At 38.2% G+C, this 25,721-nt stretch overlaps 1 protein-coding gene across 1 annotated transcript in view; it reads right to left on the bottom strand.

The window, feature by feature from the left end:
- Window positions 1-25,721, bottom strand: part of VAV3 (vav guanine nucleotide exchange factor 3) — a 309,997-nt gene that overhangs the window by 207,599 nt on the left and 76,677 nt on the right. The window contains 1 exon segment of the mRNA XM_036768194.1: window positions 2,873-2,931. Within this exon segment, the coding sequence (XP_036624089.1) occupies window positions 2,873-2,931 (59 nt within the window).

The raw sequence follows: 25,721 nt of genomic DNA, 5'->3' as shown, positions 1-25,721 counted from the left end.
CACTTTACAAATCATTACCTCATTTGATCCTCACTACATCCCTGGAAGGCAGGTGCAATTATTTTCCTCATTTTACAGATGAGGAAACTGAGGCAGACAGATACTAAGTGACTTCTCCAAAACCACACAACTGGTAAGTGACTGAGGCAGGATTTGAAGCCCAGTGCTCTAGCCATGAGGTCTCCATGCATTAAGGTTCAATTTAAGCATCTGTTGCAGTTGCTGGTGGCTGGCTCTCCCCTAAACGCATTTAGGACTTCTATTCCCAAGCTCTTCTACAGTAGCATCACTTGCTTAGGATCATAGAATTGCAGTTTGAGAGTTGAAATGGACCTAGTAGAACATTAGGTTCAATGCCCTCAGTCTAGTGCTGGAAAAACTGGAGACTCAAGAAGTTAAAGTGCCATGGGTCCAAGGTCACACAGTGGGGAAGTAGAAGATCTGGGGCCAGGAGCCAGGTGCCTGACTACCCCCAGTATCCTTTCCACTGTATCACAGACATATGGGTCTCCCCCTAAGCACCTGCTGGCATTTCCTAATTCAGGAAATACCAGCTCGTACTGCTGAGTTTCTTGACATTTTTAAAATTATGTTTTAACGAGATCTTTTGTCTTTACATTTCTCACACACACTGCTCTCACTTCCTGCCATTGAATACCTCCTGTAACAAAGAGAAACAATTAAGCAAAAATTTCTTGTACATACATGCATATCCCAATCAGTTCCCCACCTCTCTGATACGAGGGAGGTCTATGTCATTGTCTCTTCTCCAGGCCTTTCAGTGGTTTTGCCTTGACTGAGTTTCTTGACTTTTAAAGCTTGTGCTTCAAGAAAATCCCAATATAGCTAAAAACAATCATTACAGAGTGATGGGATTTGAACTTCAGACCATGTTAGGCCCATACTAGGACTCAATTCACCTGCCTAAACTTAAAGCCACTTCCACAAAAGAAGACATGTCTTTCATATGTGGTTGCTATTTTTGGTATGCTAACTGAAATCAGTTACAGTCACGTGTATTTTAATTTTACTTTATTGCATCTCTGAGTTTGTAGTATTTATTTTGATAAATCAGGAAAAAGACTCAAAGAATTTTAGACTAAGAGGAGGTCTAAGAGACCACCTGGTTCAATCCCTCTACGTTGCTGATTTAGAAACAGAGGCTTAGATAAATGAATGATAACTAGTTAGAAGCCAGCTTAAAATCCAAGTGTCCTCACTACTAATCAAGCAGTCTTTATGCGATACTACTCTGCTAAGAGCTGTTGGCTCTTGCATCTTAATACAATATTTGTTGTTCAGTCGTTTCAGTCATATCTAACTCTTCATGACCCTATCTGGGGTTTTCTTGGCAAAGGTACCAGCTCATTTGACAGATGAAGAAACTGAAGCCTATGGGGTTAAGTGACTAGTCCAGGGTCACAAACCTTATACATGTCTGAGGCTACATTTGAACTCAGGAAGAAGAGTCTTCCTGACTCTGGACCTGGCATGCTATCCACTGAGCCATCTACCTGCCCTAATAAAATATATATTCATACTGTTAGAACAATTGCTTGGTAAAAGTCCCATCTCCAAAGAGAATTTCTCTGATATCTCTTCCCCATTTACTACTGCTTAGTTTTTTTTTGTTCATTCTATTTTAACTTTCAAACAGTTAGAGACATATATTTAAATTAAATTGAAAAGAAAGTTTCCCTAATTCTTAGCTCACTTATGCCTTGGATGTTGAAGGGAGTAAGGTTAAGACACACACACACACACACACACACACATATATATACACATACATATATGTATACATATGCACATATACACACACGTATATATATACTTACATTTATGTATATGCTATGTATATATACACATGTGTACATGTAAGTATATACATTTATATTTGTATATATACATATATGTCTGTGTGTATGTATTCTTTAAATAGATTCTACAAAGTTAATTACACTATAGCATACTTAGAAAGTACTAAATAACTGTTGTATTTGGACTATAGCAGGCTCTTAGAACATATGAATTTATTTTTAAATGATGCCAGAATTCATCTAGATGAATGGAGGAAGATCACAGGAGTACAGATTTAGAGCTAATAGGTACTAGAGAGGTTATCTAGTCTAAACCTCTCCTTTTACAGATGAAGAAAGACAATGAAGGGAAGGGTACAAGGGTAAGTGCCTGTCTCCTATGTGCCAGGCACTGTGCTAAGCACTTTACAAATATGATCTCATAATATGAAGAATCTGACACCCATAGAGATGTCAGGAATTCTTAACCTGGATTCTGTGAATTTTTAATTTTTTTGGTAATTTTATTTCAATATAGTTTCTTTTGTAATTTTACATATTTTACTTTATGAATTTAAAGAAATTATTCTGAGTCTATACACTTCTCCACATTCCCAAAGGGGTCTATGAAACAAAAAAGGTTAAGAAAACCTGGATGAAGTGATTTGCCCATTGTCACATAGGTATTAAGTGACAAAGAAAAGATTTGAACTCTCTAATTCCAAATCTAGTGCTCTTACTACTGATAGACCCCTACATTTATTAATTTTGAGCAATAGATAGCAGTTTACAGAACAATCCTAGATTCTGCATTTTGGGCAACAAAGTCAAGTTTTTCATAGAACAAATACTATACCCACCAATAATACAAAGGTTTCAAAATCATGCTTGTGAATGACCAAAAAATGGAAATATTTGCATATTTTTGCCAACTTAAATATTTGTGACTTATGTTTGAAATATAGTTCATAGTTGTTGGCCCTATTAGAGAAGAACCTCCTACTATATACTCAATGAATTGAAAACAACACACCTGCAATCTGACACTGGACCATTATAACAATAAATCTTACCTAATTCCTGTGGCTAAAGCAATAGGTGTACGAGAAAGTCTCGACAGTGTTTCTATGACCTGAAGAAAGAAGAAAATATTTCATTAGATTTGTATTTCCAAGAACCTGAGGTACCTCATTCCCCAAAAGATCAGCATTTTTAGCCTAATAATAAAGGTCAATAAAATAAATGTGAATGCTTGATAGAATAATCTGAAGGCTCCTGAGTGATTTTTCAGAAGCTTATCAGACCTAATTTTAAAGATTTCAGGTAAAGATGATTCCTTGGCTACCCATGGATCAAATACTTTCAAATCCTTGGGCTTCAGTTTCTCATCTTTAAAAAGAACAGGTTTGGACTTTAAAAATCTCTAAGGTCTCTTCTAGCTATGGTCAGCATTTGACTTAAAACCAAGTTTATAGATTTAGAGCCGGAAGAGAACCCAGAGCCCCTCTTACCCAAACCCCCTCATTTTACAAATGAAGAGAATGAAATTATTAGAGGAGAAAGGGATTGGTCCAAAGCAGGACTTGAACCCAAGTTCTCTGACTCCAAATTGAACATCCTTTCCCCTATACTACAATGGTCTTCCTGACTTCTATTCCAACATTCTATCAACTAAGTGAAGCAGCCTCTCATGCCATCCTCCAAAAGACACAGTGGTCATTGGAATGGGATTGGACTCTCTTTTCTCATATGCACTACCACCTTCATAAAAACCATTCTCTATTTCTTCATGACTGAAAAGTTAAGACCTCATGTAGGTCTTATTTGTGGTCAGGATATGTGGGTAGTGTTTAAGCAGAAGGCGCTAGGGACAAAAAACCCCACAAATATTCACCTCCCCCCTACTACCCACATCACAAAAAAAGAGTAAAAAGAAAAGATCATACAAATCCTGCCTCAGGCACTTGACACACTTACTAGCTGTGTGACCTTGGGCAAGTCACTTAACCCAAATTGCCCTGCCTTCCCCCTCCAAAAAAAGATCATAGGGGCAACATAAATCCTATGCATCTATATTTTGAAATAAAAAATAGAAAAGTATCAGATTTGCCAAAATACTTAGAAGTCTAGATGGTAACATGAAACAATTCCTGCTCTCAAGAGGAATACTTTTTGCTGGAAGCGCTTATACTCTACAAAAGGAATCTACTTTGTCAGAGTACATATCCCCAACTTTGGTTTCAGAAAACACAGTCATTTCAATTATAAGCCCATTAGGGAAGATCACACATTATTTTTCTAGCCTAATGCTGGCACTCAATCACAGAGCAGACTGATTCTACAACCACCTGTAAGAATAGCAGGGTGCCTGCAAATATATGGTAGCTTCCACTATCCAGTCTTAATTCATTTCTTTCACCCATCACCAGAAAAAATAGAAAATATTGCTTTTCTTCATATAAGTAACCAGCAGAGGGAGCCATTTCATAGAATATTATTTTTGTTTTACCATTTAATTCTGCTTAATAAGTGCAGGCATCTCTGAGGCAGATGCTCAGACTGACTCCTATAACTTCTTCTCCAAAGGTTATTTCTTAGTATTCTTCAAAATGATAGGGAGACGAGGAGTAGGAAGAAGAGGGTGATACAAGAAATAAGTGCAGTGGGAGAATCAGGAAAAAGACAGAACAGTAACGTAATCTTAAACACAAACTCTTCTGCATCCCCTTAAGCTCTGCTACGTTATTCAGCATTCTGTCTCAGTCTTTGTCTGCCAGTCTCTGTCTGTATCTCTATATCTTTCTTCGTCGCTCTGCCTCTGTCTTTCTGTGTGCCTCTGTTTTTATCTCTCTGTCTCTGTCTGTCTCTGCTCTTCTGTCTCTCTCCCTCCCCCCATCCTGATCCAAACATTAAACACGAGCAATGCCAAGCCAAATATGTAAAGTCCTCTCAATGGGGTTTTTAAAAGGCTGTATTTGTTGTTCTTTAAGGTCTATGAGCACAAAATCTTGGCAATCAGTGAACTTTAAACAGGCTGAGTCCCAAAAATAATGCTGGATCCACAGGTCCCATGTGATCAAATATGATCTCTCCCAGTGAGATAAGAACATGGCTATGCAAATATTTACAAAAGAAAATGGAACCAGGGAAACCAACTGAATCTTTGTGTTGATGTGGTCATAGGATCATTCATAGAGCACAGGAACAAGGCTTTAGAGCTGGAAGATAATGTCACCAACCCAATTCCTTCATTTTAGAGATGAGGAAACTGAGTTCAGAGATATTAAGCGACTTTCCCAAAGTCACAGAGGAATTAAATGACAGGGCTAGACCTGAAGACAGTTCCCGTTACTCTAAATCCAGTACTTTTCATTGTATCATTGTTAAACAATTGTGTTTCTGAATAATTCCCTGAAATATATGAAAATATATAATATTATATATATAATATATAAAATATGGAATCCCAATTACTAGCTATACAAAATAATGTATTCTTTCAAAAAGGTTTCAGTGATATACCAAAATATAGTACTTGAGCTTAAGAAGGTGTAAATATCAAAGCAGTCCAAAAGATGTTTTTTAAATTATCCAACTTGAAGATGAAAGTAATTTTTCCTTCACATTTGTGAATAAGTTTAAAAATTTTATGATTGCAAATTTAATTACAAAAATTGTTAAGGGAGGTTAAGATTTACTTTATTTCTGTTGGGCTAGGTGGGCCATTCTGGGAAACAGCACTGAAAATGGCGATAAACTCTTCTCTATGTAGGCTGCTATTTTCAGATACTTTGTTTTAAAGAGAAAACGTTTTAAGTGTCACCGTTATCATAAACCATCCATAAGCTTTCAAAATCTCTAGGGGAAAAAATCAGGCATTATTACTAGCTCCATTTCACAATTGGGGAATTTAAAATGTCAAAGGTTAAATCATTTTAAGTGGCATCAACAGAAGTTGCAAGTGGGCGAACAAAGGCAGGGTTTAAGCAAAAAAAAAAAAAGTCACACTTGTGTTTACTGAAAGAGATCAGCCTATCATGAACATTCACCACTGAATGAGAGAAAAGAATGTCCCTTTAGTTGTTGTGACCTTCCTCCACATTCTCCCCACCTCCTTCCTAAATTCAGTAGGACAGATCCTTCTTTCCCTATTTACTTATGTTCGAATTTGATTATTTTTAAGCTCTTGTGATCACTTCTGTATTTTCTCTTTTCCATTAACTCCTTGAGATTCTAATGAAATGAAACTGACAGCAACAATTTCCTACAGGTGGAAGACTAACATCCCACACTGCTCAAACTCCCTATTATAACTATTTCTCTAAATAAAATTCAATCAATTTTTTCCTCAGGTCTCTTTTGGTATATAACTATTGTAGGGATTTTATTTCGTTATTTTTAAAAAGCCACCCATGCTAAAGAAGTGTGACATGATTGTTTGTGAGGTGCCAACAAAACTCTCCTGGCTTGCTTTTCCCAACATATATAGAACATTCCATTTCTCCCCTCTTCTTGTGCTTGCATAAGCTTTCTCCCTTGCCTAAAATTAGCTTCCCTATTACTTTCACTTCATAGAAACTTAGGTGTCTTTCATGTTCATCTTGAATGCCACTTCCCTATTCAATGCCCTTTGCTCTCAATAGCACATTTGCTCCTTGAGAGCAGGGATTGGGTTTTTTGTTTGTTTTGTTTCTTTATTTGATTTTTGCATTTGTAGCCTCAGTTCTTAACACAGTGCTTGACACATAGTAGGCCTTTAGTAAATACATGTTGATTTTTTTTTTTCCTTGAAAAGCATGGCCATGTGGTTAGTGTATGCCAGTAAGGGTATTTTAGTCAGCCAATAATCAACAAGCATTTATTAAGTGCCTACTATGTACTAAGAGCTGGTCCTACTACAACTACTGCCACAAATGTGCTGATAAAGGCCAGATGAACCATTTCAGCTACTTGCCTCATTCTCTAACTCAAAAGAAAGTGTATGCCCAGAACTTAGTACAGTGCCAGGCATACAGTAGGCACTTAACAAATGTTTATTGAATTGGATTGGATTGGGTGGGGGTGGAAGGTAGAATACAATAACAAAGGGGAAAAACAGGTGCCAACTCAATGTGAATTAAACTTAGAGAAAAGGAAATACTACATTGTAGTTTGCAGTAACTTTCATATCATTGCACAATAGTAACGATTGTACAATTTTTGTTGTTCAGTCTTTCAGTTGCATCTAATTCTCCATGACCCAATGGACCATAGCATGCCAGGTCCTTCTATCCCCACTATCTCTCAAAGTCTGTTCATCTATCCATCTCATCATCTGTCATCCCCTTTTCCTTTTGCCTTCAATCATTCCTAACATCAGGGTCTTTCCTAATGAGTCTCAGCCAGTACGATATATAGTAACTATATTTTGATGGGGAGGTAAAGGACTCAGGGTGCAGAATGAGAGTTGTTTGTGGTTTGTTGTTGTTGTTTTGTTGTTGTTTTAACATGGCCAAAGGTTTTGCTTATCTATGCATATTTGTTTTTTATTTTTATTCATTGGTAGAGAGAGTGGGAAAGAAAATCAAGTTTTTATTCACTGAAAACAGTAAAATTTTCCCAAAAAAAAAAACAGAAATAGAATTTCCAGTCTTTCAGAACACATGATTTGTAACCCTTCTGATTTGAAACCAGGAAGGTGGAAACTTTAGTCTGTGTTAAGGCTATGAGGACTAAGGTAGGTTTTTGTCAATAAATCAACCACTAAATATTTTATTTTGTTCAAATCTGTGATGTCATCAATGCAAGGAATCCCCAGGCTGGAAACTTCTCTGTAACTTATTATCTTAGAAAGGTACTTGGGGCACTGTTAGGTCAAGTTACTTGCCCATGGCCAACTAACTGTTAGGCATCAGAGGAAGGAATCAAATCCAGATCTTTCTGACTTCTGTCTTCGAAGGCCATATGACTATTCACTATACCATGATATCTTTCATTGCTAAAATAAATAAGGCTTAAGTCCTAAGGAATCTGTACTATGAATGATGGCAACTGACCCATAGATGTGATCTCCCAGGTAAGACCTATGATACACAATACTGCCCCTTAGAGTTCTAAGAGACTACCTTGAGGTCATTATCTTAATTCGTCCTATAATTTTACTTTTGCATGGCGGATCACCATGTTGGGATGCTTTCTAACCCGATGTTAGTTCTGACGATGCGTTTTGGAGACTTGATTAAGTCTCAAAACACAGAAAATATACAACAAATCTAACGGAAATGAGGAAATATCACTCACCAAAGGAGACACCTAAAAGGCTAAAATATGCCAAGAAACTTATGGTTTTTGCTAGACACAGGAATATTCTATAATTCAAAGGGGCAAAGTGGTGGAGAGGCGGCAGCTAAATGGTTCAGTGGATAGAAGGCTGAGCCTGGAGTCAGAAAGACTGAGTTCAAATCTGGTCTCAGATACTTACTGACTATATGACCCTGGGTAAATCATGTAACCTCTATTTGCCTTAATCTACTGGAGAAGGAAATGGCAAACCACTCCAGTATCCTTTCCAAAAAAGAAAAATAAACATGGACAAGAACTGGGGTGCAGTGATCCACAGGGTCACGAAGAGTCAGACACAACTGAATAATTCAAAAACACCAATGGTGGAAAAGTCTCGAAGTGGTGCGGCCAGGTGAAAAATGAGACGTTGGAGCTGAGCTTCCTCCTTCAATTAATTATTCAGTAGTGGAGAGAGTGAGTCCTGGCAATCGGGTCTTGCTGACCGACCCTCTAGGCCCTTATCCTCCACCACCTCAAAGACATCAGGTGCTGGAGAACACACTACCTCTGGGGATGAGGATGCATTCTACAAATAGTTCTAATTGTTAGGAAGTTTTTCCTGACCATCAAACTGTAATTTGCCCCTCTTCACCTTCCACTGGTGCTCCTAGTTTTTCCCTCGAGAGCTAAACAGAGCATGTTTTAACTTTCCTCCACATAATAGCTCTGCAGATGACTGAAAGTAAATATAATTTCCTTCCTAAACCCAGACTAAATATTCCCAGTTCCTTCATCTGATTGTCACATGGCATAATCTCCAATCCCCTCATCATTCTGCTAGCCCTGCTCTAGATCTCCTCCTGTTTCTTAATGGACTGTCCAAAATGAAATGCCAAGTGCTCAACAAAATATTCCAGATGTGGTCTGAACAAGGCATAATACAAAGGGAACTGTACACACCCCATTCCCCCATTAATTCAGCCCCAAATCATGTTAGTTTGTTCAGTTGTCTGGTTCATAGCGCTTTGTCGGTCTATGAAAAGCTCAGATGTTTGTACGTGAACTGTTGTCTATTCCTTCCCTCTTCCATCCTGAAATAGGATAGTTTACTCTAACCTCGAGGGTAAGATTTTACATTTATCCCTTTTAAATTTATCTTATTATTTGATTTATTGTTCTAGCTTGAAAAGATCTTTTGGAATCCCTCTTAGCTTCATGATACCCACTATTTTGATAGGAAATTTTATCTGAAGTCAAGAAGACCTGAGTTCAAGTTTGACTTCAGACATTTAGTAGCTGTGTGACCCTGGGCAAATCACTTAGCCTCCTTCTGCTTTGGTTTATCTGTAAAATGGGAATGACAGTAGCACGCACTTCTCAGGGTTGCTGTAAGGATCCAATGAGATGACACTTATAAACCTTAAAGCATTATATAAATGTTAGTTATTAGTAATCATAATAACTTTATCATTATTATTATTATTTTTAAAATGAGAAAAGCACACAGCAGGGAAAGATCATGTGGCATTCCATTAGTGGCATCCATCCATTTTAATTATATGTGAAAGCCAAAATAGGATAACGGAAATCAAGCTAGGGGAAGAAGAACTAGGATTTCTGTTGAGTCCAGAATGCCACGGCCAATGCTAGGTATAACTTGCTGCAGGACTCCAATTTCTACATTCTCAACCCAAAGGGGACCATTTTCTTCTATTTACCTCAGAGTGGACCTTTCTCCTGGTTTACATAAAGCAGCTGACTGTCCACATCTATCCTAAACCAAACAGATACCCAATGTAGTAGGTCTCTCTTCTCTTCTGGGTCTAGGTGGCCCGTCTTGGGAATGCTATTTTGCACAAGGTCTTTTGGATCCCGCTTCAACAAAGAACAAGAGGATTCCCATCTCCTATCTTCTTTTAACCATGGCCACATAGTTTCTGAAGCAGGATCCAAACTCGGACCCAAGTCTAACTCTCTGCTGTACCACCTAGTTGTTTAAAACTTATCTATCTAGTATGGGGTGCTCGAGGAGACCCAGCAGCTCTGGTGTGAGGGCCCACCAGCCCTTTTCAGGGCTGCTCATCCACCTTTGGTGTCCACCTTGTCTCAGCTCACATCTGTGGCTCAAGAAGCTGTACCACGTACAGCAGCCACACCCAGGTAAACCACCTTGGCAGACGGGCTAAACCTGGTTGAGGGTAATCCAACAGGCCTCAAACCCTTCAGAGAATAGGACAGCTGATTTACCAAGTGCCTAATTGGCATACCTGAAGCACAAGTCCTAATTAAGGAGTGAGGAGAAATGCAAAACTCCTTTTCACTTCTGCTAAACTTTGGTTGGTTTAGAAAAAACACACAAATTCAAGACGCAGGTAATAACACAGTTGTTGGTAAACAGCAACTAAGAAAACAATGTTTTAACAAGGTGTGAAACCATAATCAGGTTTGCAAATCATCCTCCCAGGCTGTGGAACAAAATATAGAGACAGACTGCAGAGAATGTGTGAAAATGTTAATATCTTTAATCCTAAGAACAGGAGTTTAATTACAGGCCCAGCAGGCAAACATTGATTACTCATTATACAGTTACAGCAGTGACTAACACCACATTTCAGGTTGTGGGGGATAATTTCCTTTACAATTCGCTTGGATATTCCATTGCATCACAAACTGCTTTTAAGTGACATATCTTATCTCTTACTGGAAAGGCAGAGCAAAAGTTTGTTTGTGTAATCCAGAAATAGCTGGACAATCTTGTGAGTTAGGGAAACTGGAAAAACTGATGGGTTATCAAAATTGCCCAGAAAATAAGATATTAGGTCAAAATCAAATAATCTATTTTCTAAACTCAATCCTGCCACCACCCCAAACTCATAGAACGTGCCCACAGTAATTTATGTTTTTAGGATTTTGCCTTCATTTCTGTTGGTACATCAATAAAGTGCAGTCACTTTGAGGGTTTGCATGTGTCCAAGGGAAATCCATCTCTTCAATAACAGCCCTAACATTCTACGTTACTACCACTATCTGGAATAAGGACAGAAAGAATTCAGAAAGGATTAAAGAACCTTGGGTGTGAAGTAAATGTGTTCTAGATCCTGTTGGAATATAATAAATGCTGTGCCTTTTAGATAAATGCTATCCACCTATATAACTGCTGGAAGGAGGATTTCCATGCTTCCAGAAAACCAACAGGGCAGACAATCAGTAAGTCACTAGGGGACAAGAAGATAACAAGAAGAAGCTAGAAGGGTGCAAAAAGAGAGGCAGCCCCTTCTTATGATTTTGTGTTCTTGCCATGTGCAGCTGCATTCAAAACCTGATTTACTTTTAACTTTTAATGGAATTGTCAACCACAAGCATTTCCTCAAGTTCCTGGTCTAACATTTCCTATCGGTCAAACATGAGCTTTGTGTTGTGTAATGAGTACTAGATTTTCAAGTCCGAATAGCTGATCTGAGTTCTAACTCAGTCATTTACTAGCTGTGTAACCTTGGGGCAAGTCACTTAATCTCTAGGGGTTTCAGTTTCTTTATCTGTAAGGGAAAATAGCATGTGTGCTATCATTGAACACTTACTCATATAACTTCTTATGTGAGCAGATGGTGAACTCACTCACCCATGGATGCCAGGTTGGAAGCAACACTCAAGTGTACCTGTCACTGAATAGCTACCCATCAAGTGTCTTCTCCCTACCCAAAGTACACAGTGCTGTTGGTTGTCCATAAAGAGATTCTCCTACACGGAGTCCTATATTTAAGATCAACATTCTCTCTAATGATTGCAAATTGTGAGCAAAAAAATCATACTTAAGTGAGCAACAAATTATAAAGACTGAACGGTCTTGTTAGTGGCTTAGGGAAGGTCGATATTTAATGGTCCAACTCCCAAGAGACATACATGATGGTCAATGGAACCCAGCCAAGTTAGACCCCAGGGCCAGAAATTTTTTCAGTGTTGGGTCAAAAGGAAGAATCCTTGCCACGACTAAGGAAAGTATAGACTAGGCATCAAGTTTACCTGGTTAATCATAGCACTGTACCCAAAAGAACAAAGAAGCATGGTGGAGTCAATCTGTTGGAAGGAACAGGGATCTGGAGAGAATTTTCCGAATTCAGATGGTAGAATGGGAAGGGTTAGACACTGGGAGGGGAAAAAGATCTCTGATCCCACCCCAAGTCTTCTGCATCTATCAAACCCATGGGAGCTAGGGAGCCAGCTCCCTTCCAACTCAAAGATTCTATAATTTGGAAAGATGTGATCCCTGACCTCAAGGAGATTACAATCTAGATGGAGAATTATGATATACTGTTATTGTTGTGGTTGAGTCTTTTCAGTCCTGTACAAATCTTCGTGACCCCATATGGGGTTTTCTTGGCAAAGATACTGGAGTGGCTTGCCATTTCCTTCTTCAGCTCTTTTTAAAGATGAAGAAACCGAGGTAACCAGGGTTAAATGACTTGCCCAGGGTCACACAGCTAGTATCTGAGGTCAGATTTGAACTCAGGTTGGTTTTTTAATGATATATACACATAAAATGACTAACAAAAGGCAATGTATAAGTGTCAAATGAATAGTGAACATTTAAAAATTTTTAATTTTAATGGAGTTTTAAATGGAATAAATTTTAATGGAAGAGGAAAAGGTTACTGTGGTGTAAGGAGACAGGAAAATTTTCACAGAGGACATGAAAACGGAACTGTGCTTTAAGGAATGAAAGGAATTTTTAAAAAACAAGAAATGTGAAGGTCTCAAGAAAAGTAGAACAGTAAAGATAACAAGTTTGGGGGCAATCATGTGCAATAATGGTCTATTCATTCAGGAAGGCTTTAACTAGGGTAAGGGAACTGGGACTTTTTCCAAGGATACAGAAATTTAGAGAGCATGCATGGTTCATCTACTCCTTCAGCAAGAAACACTTGAACTTAGCACTTATTTAACAAGAATAATTAGTAAAAATTGGTAGTCCAAAGACCATGCCTTCAGCTGTGGCCCTATTTGGCAGTGACCTCCCCAGAAGTACCCTCATGGTATCTTAAGGTCTATTTTCCCCCACAAGCTAATATCCTGTGGTCTCTCATTCCATGAGTCCTTATGTTGTGGGGTCCAAGGTCATTCTGAGAAAACTCCCAATTTACCAACTGGATTTGTTTTTAAAGGAAACAAAGATAAATAGCCTGATTTGAAGGTTCCTTTCATGTCACTGCCTTTGAGGAGCAGTCAGTGATATTTGCCCAGGTGCTGTAATTGCTAGTTATGGCCCTGCAAGGGGACAATAAACAGATTATTAGAGCCGCAAGATTTGTATAGCAAAAGAGGAGGAGAAAATGTCAGAGATCTAGGCTGAAGCCAGGAGCTTAAATCCCAAACACATACATTTTGATTTTCTTCTTTAGGTGACGGAAAGGCACTGAGTGGTTCTGGGAGTGATTGGTATAATGATTGATTATTCTGATGGAAGTACGCAAGAGTCAGAGTCTGGAGGGGAAAAAATGATGAGAAGTTTACTGAATTAGTTCAGGAGCAGAATGATAATGACCTACACTAGGGATTCATCACAAATAAAAATGAATATTCATGGGAGGATTTTTTATATTAAAATGTACCTTTGTAAAGATAATATTAAAATAAAATAAAAAATAATCTTTCATTGTCCTTACTCCACACTTATACCTGTGTATTGTACATTAGGCAGCTATGGCATAGACTCATAGAGGATAAAGAACAGGCCTTGAAATTAGGAAGACCTGGGTTCAAATCCTACCTTTGACACATATTGGCTCTATGACCCTGGCCAAGGCACTTAACCTCTTAGTCTTCTAGGCAATGCTCTAAAACTCTAAGTTTAAAAGAAGGTTTTAACCTATGTTAGTAGATGGAGGTTCCCAATATGAATGAAATAAGTCAAGTTCATTATCTTTATCACCATTATTCCAATCCTCATAATATAGCTAATAATAATAATAGCTAACAGTTATTAAGTGCTTACTATGTGCCAGGCACTGGGCTAAGCACTTTACCATTATTGTCTCATTTGATCCTTACTCATTATTGTCCCCATTTTACAGAGAAGGAAACTGAGGCAAACAGAGGTTAAGTGACTTACCCAGAGTCACACAGACAGTACAAGTCTAAGAATAGATTGGAACTCAGATCTTCCTGATTCTAGGACCTGAGCTCTATCCACAGCACCACCTAGCTGCCACTACGACAATCCCTTTTCCCATTATACTTGGAATTTGGTTTCTTAGATTACTTCTAATTGCCAGAATAACAACAGCGAAATGAAATAAAGAGGGCTGGAAAAGAGGGGGGTGGGAAATAAACGTAACACTACAATGGATACTCAGTGTGCTACAAAGGAACGAGAATCAGAGAAACACCCCAAAGAAATTTCCAGGCTCAGTTTTTAATATCTGGATATTAGGATACATAGAAAGCAGGCATTTACATTCTGTTTGGAGGCTAATTCGTGTAAATATACTTATAGTCATTTTGAAAACAATTGTAGCTATCTTTTTTTTTAATGCAGTTTGGCAGGCTTCTGAGAAAACTGTCAACCCTGCCAAGTGTCCCAGCAATTTCTTTTGTAAGACATAATTTAGTACCTGTGAACATTCCTCACTTGAATGGAATGCTTTATTTGTTTAGGTCAAAGACAGCTCCTGCTGTCAAATAAATAACACATTTGTATAGGGGATCGCAGACACTGTAGTCAAAGAATCATGAGCCCTACACTTGGGGGAGATCCCATATTTACTCCTTTTCTTTCTATTTATGCTTATCTCTTACTGCCTCTCCTCCTTAGGACACAAAGCATTTACATAAATTTTATAGAAAAGTGAGGAACGGCCAGACAAACTAGCACTGATTCCCAGGCCTGAAGTCTGAGAAAAATCAGACTGGGGAGCAAGAAAGGACTTTAATAAAAATTCAAAATGCCATGGGATACTCAGGACTCAGCAGGTAAAGTTTTCCTAGAAGAACACTGTGGAATATGATCAACAAATGTTTTGTAGACTGGCTGGAAATGTTTATGTCCTAGACTTTGCCTTTTTTTCTCTCTCTTTTAACTTCTGAAAGGATAAACTAATTAGCCTCATAAAAAGGAATTTGTGGAATAAAGTTGAGAAAAGAGAAAGAACAAATTCAGGCTGACATGATTAAAAATATAAATATGGTAACTTCTCTTAGAGAATTTTTTTTCAAACAAAATTCTACCTTAAGAATATTTTCTCTCTGATTCCAACTTGACACCTGGGGTTTATAGCTCCAGAATCTCAAGTCCACTTAATTCAATTTAATTCAATTAAAACTTCATTGAGAATCTACTGGGTATACAAGTACTGTTCTAGAACTGAAGGCTTCCATTCGAGGGAGGGGCCCAGGCCACTCATCCTTCATTCCCCTCTTGGCTATGCTTCTGACTTCCTGGACTTCACCACCATGTACCTTCTCTTCCTCCCCACTCTCTCAGGCTCTGTATTATTATCTTAATTTTACAGATGAAGAAACTGAGATGGATAGAAGCTAAAGTGACTAGCCCAGGATCACAGAGTGAGTAAGTTGTCTGTGGAAGATTTGAACTTAGATGTTTCTCATGCCAGGCCCAGCACATGCAAGACAGTCCCTGATTCTAAGGCGCTTATATCTAATTGGAAAAGAAAACCTATAAGAGGGTGCTAGGAAAGAGTGGGGCATTAGAGGCACACAGAAGATTAGTCTAGAGATGTCTGGGAAGTGAGGTGAAGGCCTAGATCCAGGTATGATATGACAAAAGCCCACTTATCAGAGTCCAGTGTTATTCCAGGGGAAGGGTCCAAGTGTCTGATGGACAGGAAGTGCAGGTCTAGGGATGCACAGGAAGTAGCATCTAAGCCAGGCCCTGAGAAACGGGTGTGATTTTAATATGTAAAAAATGTGTGTTTAGAGACTAATTCTATATGCCTATTTCTCCTTACATTATAATTTCTAATTTGATAACAGATATAATGAGTTTGACTGAAACAAGGAAGCCTGGCTTAAAAGGATGCTTGCCACCAGTTTTCTCAATATCTAAACTGGTATCTAAAAAGTGTGTAAGATACAGGAATTAAAAATAGAGACTTTTGATTAAGACAGTGATGTGAAAGGTCCTAGAGAAACACAGTTCTCCCAAAAATACCCCAGAGAAGGTCTAAAAGAGCACCAGATAGAACAAAGATCAAGAAGAGCGAAGAAAAATCATACTAAGTTCTTCCATTCATGACTAAAAAGGAAAACAGCCTAGGGCTAGTTACAGAGCAGTTACACCAATGGATTCAGAAGGCAGCAAAAGATCCAGGAAACAGAGATTGAAACCTATCTGACAAAATGACAAGCTCTGACAAAGTAGGTGGGAAAGGGGGGCTTGGGGAGGGTGGTGGTTGTAGAAGAGAGAACCTAGCCTGATCTTTAATAAATAGGGGTCTGTCAGGAAAGTGCTAAACCAATTCAAGGTCCCATAAACAAAGCCAGAAGCCAGCAAGATCTTGGCCCTGAACAATTATGACACAAGCAGGGTACACAGTCAGTCTCATATACATTACTATGAATGAAGGGAAATAGGCCTGAGAGCAGTCAGAGCCACAATCAGGCATGGAGTCAGATCAATAATACGGATAATTAATAGATTTTGTGTCATACTAATTAAATTTCCAAGGACTATTATATGAAATTAGACAAAATCAAAATTAATCTGGAAGAATAAAAAGTAAATAATCTCAGAGGAAATAATGAAAAAAGGGGTGGGGAAGTATAAAATCTTAAATTATTCTACATAGCAGTAATCAACACAATAATTGGTCAGTGGTTAAAAAACTGATGAGTGGAATAGATTAGGTATACAACACCCAAAAGCAATAAAAAAACCACAGTCTTTGATAAACTCAACGTTACCAATCAATGGTCTGAGGACTCTTCAGTCAACATTAATTAGGACAAAATTTGGAAAGCAGTACGGGAGAAATGAGGTCTAGACTAGCTTTTTACACCATATATCACAATAAGTCTGAAATGGATACACAACCCAGAGAAAAAAGTGTGCAATGCCATATACCAATTAGAGGAAAAGGAAAGGAGTTACCTTTCACAACAATGGATAGAGGGAAGAATATTTGACCAAATAAGTGATGGAGAAGATCAGAGGATAAAATGGACAATTCTGATTTTTTTTTTAAATTGAAACAAATTTCCAGAAACAAAACCAAATCAATACAATTGGAATTAGAAAGGAAATGGTAAACTGAGAAAAAAAAATTGAAGCAAATTTCTTTCCTAGAAGTCTGAGATCCCAAATATATAGGGAATTAATACAAATATATAAAAATAAAAATCTTTCCCCAATGGAAGAATGGTTGAGGGATATGAACAGACTGTTCTCAAAAGAAGTACAAATTACCAACAACCATGTGAAAAATTCTCTAAATCACTAAGAATAATAAAAATGTAGATTAAGACATCTCTGAGGTTCCACTTCAAAGCAATTCAATTGGCAAAGAAATTAAAAAAGACTAATTAGTTAGGAGTGGGGGTGGGGTGGGAGTTGTTTGATGAGAGGAAATATACACCAATGTGCTGATAGTGGAGTTGTGAATTGGTCCAAACATTCTGGAAACCAACTTAGAACTATACTCCAGAAGTAATTAAATGGTGCATATCCTTTCACCCCACAATAGCATTACTAGGAATATACATCAGTGAGACTAAAAATATAGGGAAAGTACATATATGTAGAAAAATATTTATACTGCATTTTTTGTTACTGTTATAACAAAGAATTGGAAACAAAGCAGACACAACCAATGTGTGAATTTGTTTCCTTGACTATTCATTTGGGGAAGGCTTCTATGAAGGTAGTATAGAGGAGCAGTGATAGTAATGTAAAAAAAGAAAAAGTATCAATGAAACATTTTAAAATACATAGAAGAGAGTAGAAGGAAAAGACCCAAACAAGTACTATGTTACTATCATATTAAATTTAATGTAAACTTAAAAAAAAACACAATGTATGTAAACACAGATCCTCAGCTTTATGAGCCTCTTTTTTCTGTCCTTTAGGTATAGAAATGTTCATGTTTGTGTTTGTCAAGTTCATGATTTTAAAAAGTTTTTTTTTTTAAATAAAGAAGCTAGAACTAGGAGATATATGACAAATCCCTCCAAAGGAATACTATCAAAAAATCTCAGACTGTGTTTTTAGTTCCCTTTTCCCCATCAGTTTTGACTGTCCCTTGATTTCAAGTCAACAAACCTGGGTTCAAATCCGAATTTACCATATCCTACCACCTGTGTGATGACTGACAGGTCATTTAACCACTCTTGGCCTCCATTTCCTCATTAATTAAATGAGAATGATAACAAGCATAATAGTACTGATGTGCGGAGAGTCCTTGATAAGCCTTTAATGCTATGTAAGCATTAGATATTATTCTTCAAACTTAAATCAAGATGAGACAGAGAGAGAGAGAGAGAGAGAGAGAGAGAGAGAGAGAGAGAGACTCCCTTGCCTTGATATCTTTTTCAACCAACACCAAAAGATCCAGGTAGCCCGAGTGAAGCATGTGAGATGCACACATATTACCTATCAGGCTTTAGCACATTAGCCTGTTCAGGAAAAGGCTGAATAGCAGAAGTCTTCTTGTACTTTGAAAATATGGAAAAAAGAGGAGGCAGAAATGGTTTGTTACAGTGGTAAAAAGCATTAAAAGGACTCTTGGCATGCTTTCAGGCTTTGCTAAGTTTGCAAAGTTAAGCTAGTTTTCTTTTTTTTTTAACATCATCTTTCAAGAAAGAATTGTTTTCTCTGTTCCATTTCTTCATAAATGCTCTGATCTTAAAGAAAATTTGGAATTTCAGGGCTAACCACTAACAAAGAGATATGTTTCATTGAAGGGTGATGACTAAAATGGACTTCTGCTTTTTGCAAAGTTATGAGTTTACCAACTGAGGAACACAGACAATGAAAGAACTCCAGGAAAACAAAAGCTTTGGGTAGGTGCTAAGGGTTCTTTACTGCAAGGACATGGATAACTAGTCTTCCAGCTGTATAATCCAGGCTAATTGCTACAAAAATAGCCACTGGAAAAGCATGACTATAGTCACTCTCCAATGAGAAATCTGTACTGTATGAGCAAGAAGGTATCTCAAATTGCAATAAAGAATATCAACGTTAATCTACATTTTTTCTAAATTAAAATGCAAATGAATTTATCTTCTTCCTCTTCTCCTCCTTCTCCTCTTCCTTCCCCTCCTTCTACTTCTTCTTCTTGGGTCTCCTTAATCTCCCCCAGGATGGAAGTACAACAGCTACTCAAAGGCTAATGCCACTGATGATTGTGAATGAGGAAGCTTTATCTTGCTCCATTTTTCAAACCTTGCCTGGTCCACAGCTCTTTAGGCATCATGGTGGTCCTCTGTTCACTATATAAGTGCTGAACTTAGTGGTTCTGATGGGGTGCTTGGGTGCCTGTGCTTGGACCCCAGTTCCAAAATCATATCCATTTCCAAAATCACATCACTCTCTAGCCTCAAAACACTGTCCCTAGCAGTTTCTCTCTAGCAAAACAGGACAGCATGCCCTAGCAAAACTTTAACTCTCTTCCTGATACAGTGGCCAGCTGTACCTATAGAATTTATTAGTTTAAACCAGCTGTGTACTTGCTGAACTGGATGTGTACCAGGTCATAACAATATTTACTACTCACTGACCTATCATATGCATGCTAAACCTAGACGTATATATACTCCCTTACATTTATCTTGTCTACCAAGACATTGATGGAAGCAGCCTGGCTATTTCCCAGTCAGCCCTGACCCTTAGTTGACTTAGTGACATTCCAGGCCTAAAACCACACCTCCATGTAGCCCCCCCCCTTGGGCTATTTCCCAGTGAACTCTGGGTAAGACACCTGCACAGTAGATACAAAAAATGCATGTTCCTCTAAGAACTGACCACCCCTTAACCACTCACTAATCCCACCCCGAATCACCTAATTAGCATATTTGACACATGTTTTACCATAGAATATCCTATATAAACTTTACTTCTACCCCTGTAAGGTTGCAGGTTCCCTAAGAACTCTTGCCCACTAAAAAGGGTAATAAATCTTTGCCACCTTGACTTAAAGAATGCTTGAGATCATGAATTCATTCCAGATGGCCCCAACCCTCTCCAGTACTCAGGTCCTTGAGGGGTACCCCCCGCCTCAATGACCCTGTCTGGTAACTCCAGTCTTAGGGTTCCTGGACTTTGTCCCAAAACATCAACATTTCCACCTGTTTGGCTTCAGACCTAACTCCCAAACTAAAGAGATCCATCAGCCCCAATCTCTTCTCTCCCTCCCTCTTACCACCTCCTTAACTCCAGTCGTGTTGGGATACCACACCCAGCTAAATGAATTTTGACAAACAGATTTTCAAGGATACAATTAGAAAAACACAATTCATTTAGAAAAATGAAGTACAGCCAAAATAGGGTGACTTGGCTCTATCTTCCATAGAGGCTAAGAAGTAGAGAAGCTATATGGGAACGCTTTAGGAAGGAGACATTTTACATGGGCTCTCACCTTCCGAATGAAGCCTGTCCTAGCTGAGGCCACATAGAGTTGCCTTCAAAGTACTCTGAATCTTCTACAAGAGTAAACTGGTCTGCCCGAGAGCCCAGACTAGGATGTTTTCTTACATAATTAGGTCAAGACTAACATGAATTCAAATAATGCAAAATTCAATTTAGTGCTAATTAGAAAATGCTACTAGACACTCAGACAAAACTTCAAGTTGATGTGCATTTAAGGTACTGAAAGAAAATAGAAATGGAGAGTGAAGAAACCTTTACTGCAAGAGTTGGTAATGAACTTCAATTGCACAATGTTAAAATTACCAAAGAGGCAACTAGTACAGATGAGGATAGCGAAATATCCTGATGTTCTGAAGAAAATAACCAAAGAAGGTAGATACACTGATCACCAAAAGCACACTATTAAAGAAAAAACAACAAATATTAGAAAAAACTTGTTTTTAATGAGCCAGAAAATACTTATTCACACTTCTTGCCCTGGGAACAGTAATCAAATCAACAATACTACTGCTTCCAGAAAAAGTATCAACACTCTCAATCATTTTCCAATCATGTCTCTTTGTGGCTCCATTTAGGGTTTTCTTGGCAACGATAATGGAGTGGTTCATCATTTCCTTCTCTAGCTCATTTTACAAATGAAGAAACTGAGGCAAACTGGGTTAGTGACTTGGCCAGGGTCACAAAGCTAGTTAAGTGTCTGAGGCCAGATTTGAACTCAAGAAGATGACTTTCTGACTCCAGACCTGGCACTCTATCCACTGCACTACGTAGATGCCTAAACAACATTAGATTACCCTATGATTCGATTCCTTGCACACGTGGCTACACTTCTCCCTGGCCACCACTCTCCTATTCATGTTGTCTCCTCCATTAGAACATAGGTTCTTTGAGGGCAGATGCTGTCTCTCTTGTATCCCCAGCACTTTGTTATTACAGTGCCTGGCATACAAGGCGTGCTTAATAAATACCCATTCATTCATTCATTCATTCATTCATGTATTTTCTCTATTGGTACAAATAAGCAGTTCACAATCTATACATATTTCCTTCTGTGTAATTCTTGGCCATTATCTATGTTATTTTCCAAAGAGAAGTTAATATGTTAAGAGATTTCCTTTAGGTCTATTTATTTTCTGTGGTCACCACAGTAGCACTCAGCTTGTTCATCTATTACCCCTCAGTCTAACTACATGACTTGCCCACCCATCTTTTCCAATCATAAATTTCTTGAAGAATATTTTTTATACCGTATAAGAGAACTTAATAAATGTTACTTGAATATTTTTTAGATGTAAAGCTTCTTGAAGGAGAGGCAAGGTCACATTTTCATTGGCATTCTCCTGGATACATAACATTCACTGCTCTAGGACACAAGACAATCATCCTGTTCACCCAGCCCAGCACTCTTCAGAAGATAATAGAGATTATTTAAATAACAACCAGTGATCATCCTATTCAACACAAAAGAACTAGCTTGTATAAAAAGGTCAATTAATCAATAAGCATATATTGAGCGTTTACTATATTCCAGGCACTGTGGTAGATGCCGGGGGTACAAATTTATTTGTGTTCATGTTGCATTCTCTCTGTGTGGCAGTAGAATCTTTGAGGACAGGCATTGTTACTTTTCACCTTTCTTTCTAGAGCCCTGCATGCTGCAGAAGCTTAAGCAATGCCTTTTTAAAGTTTGAATTGAACAATAAGAGAGGCATTTAAAGACAATCTATTTTCTGCAATTTCTCAGAATTGTCCTTCGAAGGTGTGGGAGACCAATTATCAATCCAGTAAAATTTAGGGGATTAGCCTGTAACTATATTTGGACCTGATCTCACAGCCTGAAAAAAAAAAATCAATGTCACCAAAGTCCCAGTAAATATGAGACCGCTAAGGGAATGAAATATTTAAAGCATTCAAAAAGGAAGATCCCATTTCCAAAGAGGCAAATCAATAGTATTTTTTTCCTATATCGCGCTTTGGGGCTGGCCTTTTACTTGAAATTTCATTGTTATTTAAATATATTTGGGATTCTTAAGATCCTGTAGGGAACTCTTTTGCTCTATACTTTCAAAGTAAAGCAACAGCTTTTATTGAATACCTAGGAGCTGTGCTATGTACTAAGGCGGATTGATATCAAGAATTGAAAAGTATTAAATGTTCTTACAAATTTACCATCTTATCGAAAAGACAATGACAGTGACAGCAATGATGATGAAACTGACAACTCATATTAATACAGTGCCTTAAGATTTACTTTACATATCAAATCAAATGAGATAACATAGAAAAAGTAATCTGTAAACCTTTAAGCACTATATAAACATTAGTTATGAGGCAACTGGGTAGAACAGTGAATATAGCTTTGCACCTGGAGTCAGGAAAAATGAAGTTCAAATCCAGCCTCAGACACTTACTAGCTGTGTCACCCTGGGCGAGTCACTTAACCTCTGTCTGCCTTATCTACAGATAAGTTTCCTTATTTGTAAAATGGGGATGATAGCTCCTCCCTCCCAGAGTAGTTGTCAAATAAAATGAGGCATTATTTGTTAAGAACTTTGAAAATCTCAAGGCTCTTTGTAAATGCTAGCTATCATTATAATTATTATATATAATTTCATTCGATCTTCCCGATGAGAGAGGGGCTATTATTCTCCCAGTTTTTAAATAAGAGAAAGATTAGGCTCAGTGAGGGTTAAGTGACTCACTAGAGTCCCACCGTCAAAAAGGGTCAGAGGGAGCATTCACATGCAAACCTTCTGGAACCCAACACTGGGATTTTATGGACTATGCTACATTGCCTTTCTAAATATGATAAGAATGAAACAAGTGTAGTTCCTTGGGGTATCAGCTTTTTGGTTCTCAGACAAAAGATGCAAAGCAAAGTCAGCAAAGGAAATGGCATAAAGGCAAAGCAACAATAGAGTATTTTCCTCATCTAGCTAGAGGACACTCTCAAACAAGTACTCATACCATCAGCTGCCCTGCCTGGTTTCAACTGCAGGGAACCGGTGCCCCTTCCAGGTTAAGCCCAGTACTTCTAATCTCTTCACTACACTCCTAATTCAAGCCTTGACTTGACCACCTCCCTTAGCCTCCTCTCCCCTCTGACTGGAAGGCTGAAGGGCAGAGTACTAAACTCCTTCCAATGCCTTCCTTTATAGATGGCAGAAACGAGACTTTTCAGCTTGCTCCACTCTGCATCTGCTCCTCTTCCTGGTTTCAACTCCAAGGAACAAGATATACCTTGGTCTCCCACCCATTCACCCCTTCATGTCTCCTTTAGTGTGTAATCTCCTCCTCACATTTGATTGTAAACTCTTTGAGAGCAAGGTCTATCTTTCTTTTTATTTATTGTATTTGCAGCACTTAGCAAAGTGCTACCACATCCTAAGTGTTTAATAAATGGTCACTGGATTAGACTGAAATAGCAGATACCTAAGGAATATGTGCAGTGAATCATACACATAGGGAACATACATGGAGAGGCACACATAAGAAGGAACTCACACGACTAGGGTATGCACACAGGGAGCACAATAAACAAAAAAACCTTTTCTGGAAGGGAATATGTGTGGCCAGAGCATGCATATGAACAGAGAACACATAACAATACTATAGCAGGACCTCCTATGTCTTCTGGCCACGTCATTACATGGACCTTGCTGGGGCAGCTCCCTGCTGGAATTGCATAGCTAGTGGTTGGTGCCAAACGTGCAGTTAATTCTGGGCTTGTGAAAATGGACTATAGTCTCTGAGAACTGATGCTCCCCATAATTTTCTAGGGCTTCAGGCTGGGTGTCACTACACTGACCCTGCAGTCACTGCTAGTCACTGCCAAGCATAATCTATTGGACACATGGTTGTAGATGGCAGATGTCAAACATTCCTCCTCTGACTTAAAGATAATCACAAATAAATATCTCTTTTTTGTTGTGGATTGTTTGTTTTGAGGTGGCTTGGTAAGACACAGGGACACCTGAGATGTCATACTGCAAAACATTGCCTTTTCTTAAGGATATCTTCAGCTTTTCCAGTGTAGCAAAAAGCAAAGTGGTTCTGTGGTTACAGCTTTTATCCAAACAATCCTATTATTATGAACACAAGCAAAGGCCAATACAAATCTTCCATAATGTACCATGGGGAACTCATTTACCCAACATCTTTCTATTTTTATGAAATTGTAGTAATGAGAATTAATCAAGAAATGGATAATGGTCTGCGTTATCTAGGGAAACATTTCTAGAAAACTTTTAAGATTATTTACTACATAGCAAAATAGCATGTGGTTGGAACGTGTTACATAGTAATATTTGAATTACAAAGCTTTTCCATAACAGTATTTTTAAGATCCTGTGTTTAAATACCACCACAAACAACCCCCCATCCCATTACATCAGTGTCATAGAATGAGTTGGAAGAAGCCTTAAAGGTCATTTCCTCCAACCACCTACTCAATGGGCATGAATGTTTTATTACTATAGTGGGGAGTGGGGAGGGAAGGAAACTGTAACTCTTCCTGCTGGCTTTGATGGAGTACAAATCCTAGAGACTCTAATCCAAGGGTTCTTAACCTGAGATTTGCTAACTTGTTGCTTTTTTGAAAGCTATTTTGAAATTAATATTTTGATATAATATGTATCTTCTGTAAACCTATATACTTCATTTTATTCATTTAAAAACATCATCCAAGAAGGGGTCATGAGATTGCCAAGGGCATCCGTGACATCAAAAAGGTACAGAACCCCTATTCTAAAAGTACTACATGATGGTTGTCTTCCTCTCTGAAGGAGAATTAGAAGAAAAGGAGGATTAGGCTTATGCTGATTGACCCAAGAGGGCAGAATCAGGGGCAGTAAACAGAAGTGTCAAAGAAATAGATTTAGACTTAATATAAGGAAAAGCTTCCCAACAATTAAAGCTATCCCAAAATTGAATAAGCTACCTACCAAGGTACTAAGCTTCCTGTCAGGAAGGTCTTTAATCAAAGACTTGATGACCAATTGTTGGAATGTCGTTTGTTATGATGGGGATTCATTTTGGGAACTGGGTTGACCTAGGTGGCTACTGAG

The sequence above is a fragment of the Trichosurus vulpecula genome, chromosome 7 (assembly GCF_011100635.1).
Source record: "Trichosurus vulpecula isolate mTriVul1 chromosome 7, mTriVul1.pri, whole genome shotgun sequence".
In the NCBI taxonomy this organism is placed as follows: domain Eukaryota; kingdom Metazoa; phylum Chordata; class Mammalia; order Diprotodontia; family Phalangeridae; genus Trichosurus; species Trichosurus vulpecula.
Note: the sequence above shows the minus strand (reverse complement) of the source record. Positions and strands in the feature narration are given on the sequence as shown.